The sequence below is a fragment of the Salvelinus alpinus genome, chromosome 31 (assembly GCF_045679555.1).
Source record: "Salvelinus alpinus chromosome 31, SLU_Salpinus.1, whole genome shotgun sequence".
NCBI classification, from domain to species: domain Eukaryota; kingdom Metazoa; phylum Chordata; class Actinopteri; order Salmoniformes; family Salmonidae; genus Salvelinus; species Salvelinus alpinus.
In genome coordinates this window covers 14,869,421-14,880,910 of record NC_092116.1, presented here as the reverse complement: position 1 = coordinate 14,880,910, position 11,490 = coordinate 14,869,421, and the positions used below count along the sequence as shown (strand labels likewise).

The following is an 11,490-nucleotide window of genomic DNA, read 5'->3' as shown; positions in this document are numbered from 1 at the left end:
CAGTGTAGATCTAAACACAGAATGGAACGCATATATATACCAGCTCTCGTCCTCTACGGCTTCTGTAAGTGACTGTGTCTTCAGTTCAGATTTTGTGATTCATCAATAGATTTGGTCTCTCGCATAGTTGTTCCTGTGTTTAGGTGTGTATATAATGTGCATGAAGAATACGTTTTACTCACAACTCTTCTCGTAACTTTTGTTCTCTTTCAGATCTGACCCATGTGGTGTCTGTCTCTCCGCCACACTTAGTGGTGGTCCATTCAGGGGAAAATGTCACCCTGCAGTGCATCAATGTCCTTAAAACCCCAGGACAAGTTGGCTGGTTCAAGCAAGTCAACAGCTCAGAACCCCTGTGCATCACGTCTATGTGGAGCTCAGTGCCAACTGTTCATCATCAAAATGGATTTCAGGTCAATCATATGAAAATGTTATTGACCAATAGAACTATCTTTCTCACAATCACAGAGGTGGATGTAGCTGATTCTGGTCTGTACTTCTGTGGAATGTCGGATACCTATTTCATCTTCACCAACGCGACTGTCCTGAAGGTCCAAGGTAATATTTTCAATAAACTGTCTGCTATGACACCAAATGCACAAACATTTTTCTAGGTATCAGATATATTTTGGCTAAATGTTAGAGATACAATACTATCATATTACAGTTTGAATAACCATAAATATTTAACTCACCTAATCGTTCAAAAGGTCACAAAGATTATGACAAGGACCCTACAGAGCACTATGAAGAAGGTATGTTAATTCTGTAATTTTAAGTGAGAATCTTTCAGAAATGAATTAATATGATGTACCATGAAAGTACCACAGAATAGAAATAAAGTATAACAGCATCTTATAGCAATCTGAGAATTCTCCATTCTGAATTGGTAGCAAACGGGGTGAAAGTTTGTATAGTTCTGATTCTAATTTAAATCTGTTTTGTAGGAGAGGAAGATGGAACCATGAAGCTCTCCCTATTGGTTGTGATCCTGGGTGTTGTAACTGCTGTTCTATTGATAATCATCCTCATCCTGGTCCTCAGACCTCATCCTGATGCAAACAGACTAAACACAGGTATGGATCCCATTTCAAATGGGGCCGGCTATTAACTACACTTACATAGTGAAAATGTTTCCCATGACATACTGCAGGGGTAGGCAACCCTGGTCCTGTAGTGCTGCTGCACCTCATGTTTTTATTGTTGAATTTAGGAAATCACTGAACTGATCAATTAGCTTAGTTAGGAAGGTGTGGTGCCGAGTTGGAACAAAATCCTGCACTACCTGTGGCACTGCAGGAACAGGGTTGCCAACACCTGACATACTATATACTGAGAATTGAAAGAGTCATTAAAAGTTATATTGTGAACACTACAATGGAATCAGTTGATATCTTCTCTCATCTCTGTTTTATATCATATCAGGACCTGACTCGCAACGACAACCACAAAATGATCAGGTAAATGCTATTTGTTCAGTGAAATCATTTTGAAAATATAAGCAATTCAGAAACAGTGTAAATTATAATTGTATGTTATGGTGTTTCCAAATCTACAGAACCAAGATCCTGATGCACTGAATTATGCCGTCCTGAATTTCACCTCCAAGAAAAAGAAGAGGGAGAGAAGAAGAGAGAAGGAGCTAGACACCCATGTAGTGTATGCTGCTAAAAGATAACAAAGTGGAGGATGGAGAGGTGGACAAGTGGTTTGCCATATCTTTGAATACAAATTTAAATCTTCCTATATTGTATGTGTAATTAAATCAAATGTATTGAAATGTAAATCAGTAAATATCTCTGTAGTTTCTGTGCGTTGTACCTCAGGGTCACTGTAGCCCTCTTCCACTCTGTTAGGCCACACAGCTCAGTGGTACAGAGGTGGTCAGAGAGGGGGAGTTAGACTCAAACCACAACAGTTTAATGGCCACAGAGGAGTAGTTGCCTCTTTTGGCCTCTCTTAGCTTAGTTCTCTGTTGTGTTTATTAGTGATTTGGTTATTCTTTAATACGTTGGCCGTAAAGTAAAAAGTACCCAGCATAGGACAATTGTATTACATTGATTACTTAATAAAATTAGAGTTTAATCAAACTGTCACATTGTTGTTTGTCATGTTGTTATTCACCGCTTAGTATTTCATGTCTTCACTGCACTGATCACAGCCCCCTTTTCTGAAAAGCAGCTAGTTGCCTTATAAGGAGAATATGATAGGAGTCTGAGGTAGAGGGGCCAGTGAGGAGCGCGTCACTTCCTGTGGTGTGAGTGACAGGGAGGAGCAGCTCAGTGATGAGTGAGACCTGCTGAGGTGAACATCACTGGGCCTCTCAGACTAACACTGCGGGATCTCTCTCTATCTCTCTCTCTGTCTCTCTCTGCCCACCCAACCAACACATTTTATTTGTTGAAAATGTTCTACATGGAACGAAAAAGGGTTCTGCAAAGGGTGCTCCTATGGGACAGCCGAATATCCCTTTTAGGTTCTAGGTAGAACCTTATTTTCTAAGAGATCTTGCTAAAAAGAACTTGGTCAATTTTCCACCATGTAACATGTGTAAGTAGAAACGCGTGGGTGATTTGAGGGGCGGTTGACAATGATGTGAGATGGAGACAATAGACATATCATGTGTCACCCTCTCTCTGCTGAAGACAAACAACCTGCACAACAGGAAGACTGACCTTCAGCTGTCACAACACCTCTCAGTGCATCAAAACCACACATTATTTTCACACCTCTCTTCATCCGTTCATCTGGATGATAAACACCAGACCCCTGCTGCTCAGTTAGATGTGCAACGTTTGTGAAGAATACAAACAAGCTTAATAGCCTTTCCCATAACCTAAAGTATTCAACAAGAGTACAAAGTGCAGATTCAGATTGGGTGTCATCTAAATAGTTTGGTCAACTATTTTCCTTCATGAAAACCTTCGTGCCCACCATTCACTCAAACAGAACAATTTCAGTCAGTATCACTGTTCACAGAGCTATTCATTCATGCTTATACAATAAGTGAATACACAGGGATTTGGTGAAAGCAAGTAACATACTATATTTAGTCTATTGACATTGGCCATAGATTTATCTATTTCCTGGTGATGTAGGTGATGATGAAGATGGTCAGACAGCAGAGGAGAACTCCAGTTCTTATGACGGAGAGAAGTACCAGGATTGTCATCTATGGATCAACGTCACCATCTGAAAAATATTAAATATACTGTATCACTCCACTATAGTGCGTTTGGCAGCAGCTGAAAATGTGTTATCAGTCATTAACTGTAATGTTAATGTCTTTCTAATAACAGCATATGGGTTAAGAAATGTAAGCTACCTTCAACATCCAGCTTGGTCCCGTTCCCAGACAGTAAACAACAGGTGTAGACTAACAGTGAAATGCTTATTCACGGGACTTTCCCACAATGCAGAGAGAAAGACATTACATTTCACAAAGGATTTCACAACACATTCAGGCCACTACTCTACTACCAGAGTGTGTATAGTGAGTATGTTATCATGTGTGTATGTGTGTGTCTGTGCCTGTGTGTGTCTCTTCAAAGTCCCTGCTGTTCCATAAGGTGTATTCTTATTTGTTTTTTAAATCTTATTTGACAGCTTTCTTGATGTGGAATAGAGTACCATGCATTCATAACTCTATGTAGTACTGTGCACCTCCCATAGTCTGTTCTGGACTTGGGGACTGTGAAGAGACCTCTGGTGTGCCATTCAGAGAGTGAATGGGCAAAACAAAATATTTAAATACCTTTGAGCAGGGTATGGTGATAGGTTCCAGGCTCACCGGTTTGAGTGTCAAGAACTGCAACGCTGCAGGGTTTTTCATGCTCAACAGTTTCCCGTGTGTATCCAGAATGGTCCACACCCCAAAGGACATCCAGCCAACTTGACACAACTCTGGGAAGAATTGGAGTCAACATGGGCCAGCATCCCTGTGGAACGCTTTCGACACCTTGTAGAATCCATGAACTTGTTTTTAATGTTTGGTACACAGTGTAAATTGAGAGCAAACCACAAGCACACATTCTTGGGATATTTCTCTCTGACAAAAAGGTTGCATGAATGTTTGTGTACTGACTGAAATTATTCTTTACTTATTCAGATATCGAGGCTCAACACCAACCACAAAATAGCCAAGTAAAATAAACTGTTATATTTACTTGATTTGTGTACATGACCTAAAGATTACAGTACTTGGATTAAGCTATCTTTTAGATTGTATATATTTTTTTTTTATTTGATTGATTGATTTGGGTAATCATATTATACAGTATGTTTTCTACAGGATCCGGGTCAGGACCCAGACTCTCTAAACTACACAGCGTTGAGATTCCGTCAGATGAGAACAAGGAATATGAAAACAGCTAAAGGTCTAATAATGTAGATGGAACATGTTGTGTACACTGCCACAAGATCATGTCTAAATGTTTTCATGTTGATTTCAGTGTAGCACTGATGAAGAACTAATGTAATACACTGAATAGTTGTTTTATATTTGACTGTTGTTGTGCTCTGTCCCCCTATTTCAAGTTGTCAAAAATCCCCTTTTGACAGCCATCGTGATTAGAGTCTGAGGTAGAGTAGGAGTGGCCAGTGAGCAATGCATCACTTCCTGAAGTGTGAGTGACAGGAAGGAGCAGCTCAGTGTTGAATGAGACCTGCTGAGGTGAACATCACTGGGCCTCTCATGACATTTGCCTGAGATATAATGGAATAAATGTTTTTTTTAAAGAACAACTATAGAATAGATTCCCAGTATTGTACCATATTTTTTAATGAAAGATGACATAGCCCTGGGGTAATATGTCTCATTATGTGTAAATATGATTAAAATAAGGTACAGAAGACAAACTGCAACAAAACTGCCACAAACTGGGGCGCATTTTAACAAAACTCATAATACTTACGGTAATGTACTGTATTGTATATTTAAGGGGAAATAACCAATAAAAAAATAATGTGTGTAAAATGTTGACATCTCTCTCTCTTTCTCTCTCTCTCACTCTCTGTCTCTCTCTCTTTCTCTGCACATCTAAACCACACACTCTCTTCTCACCAATCAGGCTTCACATCTGTTTCCATCCATAACGCCAGACTATAAATACCTGACCTTAACCAAAACTACCCCAGGTTTTAGACTAGATTTGTGCCATCTGCTGTTTAGTACAATAACCATGCATTAGTGGGCTATGTTTAAAAATATCATAAATTAGGTGTATTCAACATATTGAACACTTTGGAGCACTTGTAGGCCTACTTCAGTCATAGTGCATCCATGATGTATTTGCATGCACAGTAAATTCATCCATAAACAAAAGACCTACTGCTCTAATGTTGAGTGTACAGAAGCATGTGTCAATCCACTCTGCAGACTCTCATCTGATGCATTCGCTGCAGACGTTACATACTCGGCCTGTGGTCAGTGTCACCTCGCTGGTGTGAACAGGGATGGAAAACAACTCGGCCTGTGGTCAGTGTCACCTCGCTGCTATGAACAGGGATGGAAAACAACTCGGCCTGTGGTCAGTGTCACCTCAATGCTATGAACAGGGATGGATAACAACTCGGCCTGTGGTCAGTGTCACCTCGCTGCTATGAACAGGGATGGAAAACAACTCGGCCTGTGGTCAGTGTCACCTCGCTGCTATGAACAGGGATGGAAAACAACTCGGCCTGTGGTCAGTGTCACCTCGCTGCTATGAACAGGGGTGGAAAACAACTCGGCCTGTGGTCAGTGTCACCTCGCCGCTATGAACAGGGATGGATAACAACTCGGCCTGTGGTCAGTGTCATCTCGCTGTTATGAACAGGGATGGAAAACAACTCGGCCTGTGGTCAGTGTCACCTCGCTGCTATGAACAGGGATGGATAACAACAAACACCTCATTCAAAGATCTCTGTGGTCAGAAGTTTCCAGTGTCGTGACTTGACTTACATTAATCTGATGACATATTTATTTAATCAACTAACTATGTTTAATTGTTACCCGATGAAACAATTACAACAAGATCGTAATTTACAAGTTAATGGCGAGCTAATTACAGAAAATCGCTTAAGGTTGTGAGTGTGACTAAATAAAAGCAAGGCATTATACTAAAGAATTTTAGAACTTGGTCACTGTCTCGTTGGCCTAAAGTTATATCCTAATTTGACTTTGGTGCAGGTCATGTTGTTCTTCACATTGCTCTCTCTGGTAAACATACACTATATCAAATAAAATGGAGGTTTATTTGTCACATGCACAGGATACAGAAGGTGTAAACTGTACAGTGAAATGGTTACTTGCATAGTGGAGTATTTCGTTTACACATGTAGCCAGCTAGATAGCTAAACAATGTACCATAATCCCAACTCATAATGTTACTACCCTGCATGAATCTAGGTAGCTAAAGCTAACCAACTAGATTCAATGTTATCTAGCTAGCTAACATTAGGCTATAACTAGCAATGGAAATGGCTCTGAATAATATTACTACACAGATCATATACGTAACGTTAGCTAGCTAACAGTATGCTTTAACTTGCAAAAGTAACTTGCAAAAGTATGCAAAACTACTTTCTGACAAAATTAGAAATGAAAAATATCTGTAAATGTAGCTAGCCAGACTTTCTTACCCGTATGCATGGATGAAAGCTTCTCCCTCCCTGTCATGGATGTCATGGTTGCCCGTAGTTTTAAGATATAATCCGGAGACAAGTGTTTTATACAACAGTCTTTGTGTTTTCTCTTTTCAACTCCCTCTGCATTATCAAACGCCTGAAATTTCTCCATCTCCTGAGCTATCATACTCTGCTTCCACCAGGCATTCCACTGATTCCAAAGCTCGTTCCTCCAGAAAGTGGAGACTGGAGAGCATTAGCAACAATATCAAAGTTGTTTGTTATATAGTAAAAAAAACAATGTGTTAGAAAAGATGACCTACACATACTGAGCAGCTCAAATTATAGACAGAAGCGGGCTACATGGCAGACCAATCCAAAATCATCTCTCGGCAGGTCCAGCCCATCCATTATCTCAGACGAATCATGGCTAGTGGGAAGATTACAGTCTTTTTCCGTGGCTAAACAAACTCGACTCGTAATTTAACCATTTTATTTCGTATTTACAGATGGCATACAAGTTTGTTATTAAGGCACATGAAAGTTCTCATGTTGCAGAAGGCATGCCCGCCAAAAAAAAGCCTTTTGATGTAAAAAATGGTTTACTTTCATATGCTTCTATTGTGAAGTAGTAAGGCACCTAGTTTCCCAAAACGAGTCACATTTTTGCAAAAACGTATGGAAACTTCTGCCTTTCTTGAAGGCCGTCAGGTCTCTACGCAATAGCGAGCAGTAGTTTTCCCACAGTCTAAGCTAGCTAGTTTTTGTTGTAGGATAGTTTGTGGCGGTTGCTCCTTTAGCATGTGTTACCAAAGAGGATGTTGATGCTAAATCATTTTTAAAGATGAACTTTGAACAAGAAGTTGTTTCAAAATGATCATCATCTGGTGCTTGGAACAGTTTTTTTATTGCAGCCAGCTTGCTGTTGTTAGCTATCTGTTTGAAAATAATGTGCTATGAGTTAGAAACATTGTTGCATTTAACCATTAGATCGCTTGTTAGTGTGTGTGCTTAATGTGATAACGATGTTTGCAATGGGAAGTAATAGTTGTACATTTCGATTGGGAAATGCTTAGCCTAATGGTTGTGTTTTTTTGTTCTTATGATTGGGACCTACTGGCTTATTATGTCCTCATGAATGGACTGCTTATTCTATAACATCATGATGTGTGTGACTGCTGTCTTTCTATCAGTCTATGTGTTTTACAGAGAGTGTGCGCTCTCCTACATGGAGTGAGCTGGTAGGAATTATGGTCGCTGTCGTTTCAGCATCCCGAGCCTGTCAAACTCACACCCTTTGATGTGAGTTTGACTGGCTATCAAAGGGTCCTACCACGGGTTGTCACAGTGAGCCAGCCCACCAGCCTACCCAGCCTTCCGCACTCTATTCCGCAGTGGACTGCGCGAGGAGGTCCAGACACAGGTCCAGACACAGATGACATGTCGAGATGACAACATATCCTTGGACGGTCTCATCTATTTGGCCATCTGTCTGGATAACCTTCTCCGGGAGCGCCGGTGTCCACCTCGCCACTCAACCCTTGATAGACGACCATTGGGATCCGGCACAATTACGCACATAACCGCACCACTCACCCTCACCGTGGGACTCATGAACCAGGAAAGCCTTCTTCTTCATCACCACCGCACCCATACACAAGGTAATCCTTGGCGTCCCGGGGCTCCAACATCACAACCCCACCATATAATGGACGAGCATGAAAATCACCGCCCGGGGACCAGGATGTCGGACGACCTGCTTCCCCATACCCTGTGGTTCTACGCTGGTTGAGAGGCCTGTAAGTGCCCACCAGCCCATCAATCGGTCCTCCCGTATTATTAGCCCAGTGTTTTAGGATGTAGATGTGGACATCCTCCAAGCTCTGGAGAGGGAACCCGCTCCTACTACCTGCCCTCCAGAATGCATCTAGGTCCCCATGGGGGGGAAACATTGGCTGTTAACCTGGGTATTTACATCCCTCGCCGCTGGACACCCAGGTATCATGCGCACCATCCAATCCCTCTCGGAGAATTACTGGTGGCCACCTTGGCGCAGGATGTTGCTATATATCAACTCATGCTCTCTATGTACCCAATCCAAGTCTCCCCGGCATGCTTCAGCAGGGAAACTGCTTACCCTTCCTGTGCCTCAGCCCCCTTGGTCACATCTGTCCATAGATTTTGTTACTGATCTTCCCTCGGCTGATGGTTTCACCACTGCTCTGGTTGTTGTGGACAGATTCTCTAAATCCTGGCATTTTATTCCTCTCTCTGGTCTCCCTACCGTTCTCCAGGTTGCTGAGGCACTGTTCCAGCAGGTTTTCCGACACTATGGTCTTCCGAAGGACATCGTCTCCGACCGTGGCCCCAAATTCACGTCACGGGTATGGAGAGCCTTCATGGGGAAGCTGGGGGTCACGGTCAGCCATACAACCGGGTACCGGCCTCAGTCCAACGGGCAAGTGGAGAGGACCAACCAGGAACTGGGGAAGCAGGGGAAGTGGTTCGGGTTCCTTCCTTGGACGGAGTACGCCGAGAACTCATGTTGTCACTCCTCCACAGGGCTGTCTCCCTTAGTAAACTGTTGCCGGTTAACTAACCACCAGCCCTGGCAACCCTTCAATAGGCACACCTAGCAACCATCATTACGCACACCTGAGCATTAGGCACACCTAGACTTTATCAATACCCTGATTACTCCCCCTTTATTTAGTCTTCAGTTGTCATCAGTCGTTAGATGTTGTTTGTTTTGTCTCACGTTCAGTAAGCTTCCTATGTCTGTTCTTTTGTGTCTATTCAGTATTAAACTCATCTTCTGTACCTGCTTTCTGACCCCAGGCATATACGTTACAGGTATACTATGGGTGAACAACAAGTCACTGCTCCTGTCAATCGCAAGAGTTCCTAAATTCAGTGATCTATTGGTGTAGTCAAAAGAGTGCCCCCTATTGGCAAACCACCACCAATTCCAGCCAATAGTTAGCCACTCTAGGAGGTCCTTCTGCCCACGACAATAAATAAACCCAACCGTGAGAAGAATATCACAGTGAGAACATATTTAGATTTATAATATTTACTGTCGTCCAGACCCTTTTCAAATGTTATTACTTTAAAATGGACTAAATATGTTTGACCAACTGGTCTGTTGGAATACATTTGATCAATTCTGACTATTTAAAATTCTGAGAACATCTATGATGATAAACTAAAGTCTATAATTAAAATGTCTTATCATTCTCTCTATCAAACCAAATGCAAGAGTGGAATGTCAGTCATTTTTATTTGTGGTCATTATAGTCGGCTATGGTTGTCACACTATGTCCCGCCCATAATCACAAATTATTTTCATCTCTCTTATTTGAAGATTCAGTCCTTCATTCATGGTCTGGCAGTGTAGATCTAAACGCAGAATGGAACGCATGTATATACCAGCTCTCGTCCTCTACGGATTCTGTAAGTTACTATATCTATAGTTCAGATTTTGTGATTCATCAGTAGATTTGGTCTCTCACATATTTGTGACTGTGTTTAGGTGTGTATGTAATGTGCATGAAGAATACGTTTTACTCACAACTCTTTCATAACTTTTGTTCTCTCTCTTTCAGATCTGAACCATGTTGTGTGTGTCTCTCCTCCGCCCTTAATGTTGGTCCGTTCAGGGGAAAATGTCACCCTGCAGTGCATCAATGTCCTTAAAACCCCAGGACAAGTTGGCTGGTTCAAGCAAGTCAACAGCTCAGAACCCCTGTGCATCACGTCTATGTGGAGCTCAGTGCCAACTGTTCATCATCAAACTGGATTGCAGGGCAAGCATATGAAAATGTTCATGACCAATATAACTATCTTTCTCAAAATCACAGAGGTGGATGTACCATGAAAGTACCACAGAATATAAATAAGGTATAACAGCATCTGATAGAGACCTGATAATTCTCCATTGGTAGCAAATGGGGTAAAAGTTTTTATAGCTCTGATTCTAATTGAAATCTGTTTTGTAATAGAGGAAGATGGAACCATGAAGCTCTTCCTATTGGTTGTGATCCTGGGTGTTGTAACTGCTGTTCTATTGATAATCATCCTCATCCTGGTCCTCAAGGTCAGAAGAGATGCAAACAGACTAAACACAGGTATGGAGCCCATTTCATATGGGGCCTACTATTAACTACACTTACATAGAAGATGTTTCCCATGACATACTGCAGGTGTAGGCAACCCTGGTCCTGTAGTGCTGCTGCACCTCATGTTTTTGACTAACCTGTGTTCAATTTAGGCAATCACTGAACTGATCAATTAGCTCATTTGGGCAGGTATGGTGATTATTTGGAACAAAATTCTGCAATACCTGTGGCACTGCAGGAACAGGGTTGCCTACCCCTGACATACTATATACTGAGAATTGAAAGAGTCATTCAAAGTTATATTGTGAACACTACAATGGAATCAGTTGATATCTTCTCTCATCTCTGTTTTATATCATATTCAGGACCTGACTCGCAACGACAACCACAAAATGATCAGGTAAATGCTATTTGTTCAGTGACATTATTTTGAAAATATGAGCAATTCAGAAACAGTGTAATTTATAATTGTATTTCATGTTGTTTCCAAATGTACAGAACCAAGATACTAATGCACTGAATTATGCTGCCCTGAATTTCACCTCCAAGAAAAAGAAGAGGGAGACAAGTAGAGAGAAGGAGCTGAACCCCCATGTAGTGTTTGCTGCTACAAGATGACAAAGTGGAGGATGGAGAGGAGGACAAGTGGTTTGCCATATCTTTGAATACAAGTTTAAATCTCCCTATATTGAATGTGTAGTTAAATCAAATGTATTGAAATGTAGATCAGTAAATATCTCTGTAGTTTCTGTACATTGTACCTCAG

General features: G+C 41.5%; 1 protein-coding gene across 1 annotated transcript; it reads left to right on the top strand.

The window, feature by feature from the left end:
• Nucleotides 1-2,090, top strand: LOC139561730 (uncharacterized). The gene is made up of 6 exons (XM_071378996.1): nucleotides 1-64; nucleotides 214-558; nucleotides 711-755; nucleotides 948-1,076; nucleotides 1,426-1,460; nucleotides 1,559-2,090. Exons 1-6 carry the CDS (start codon nucleotides 22-24, stop codon nucleotides 1,676-1,678), a joined length of 717 nt encoding a protein of 238 aa, XP_071235097.1. The 5' UTR covers nucleotides 1-21; the 3' UTR covers nucleotides 1,679-2,090.
• Nucleotides 2,091-11,490: the final 9,400 nt, after the last annotated feature.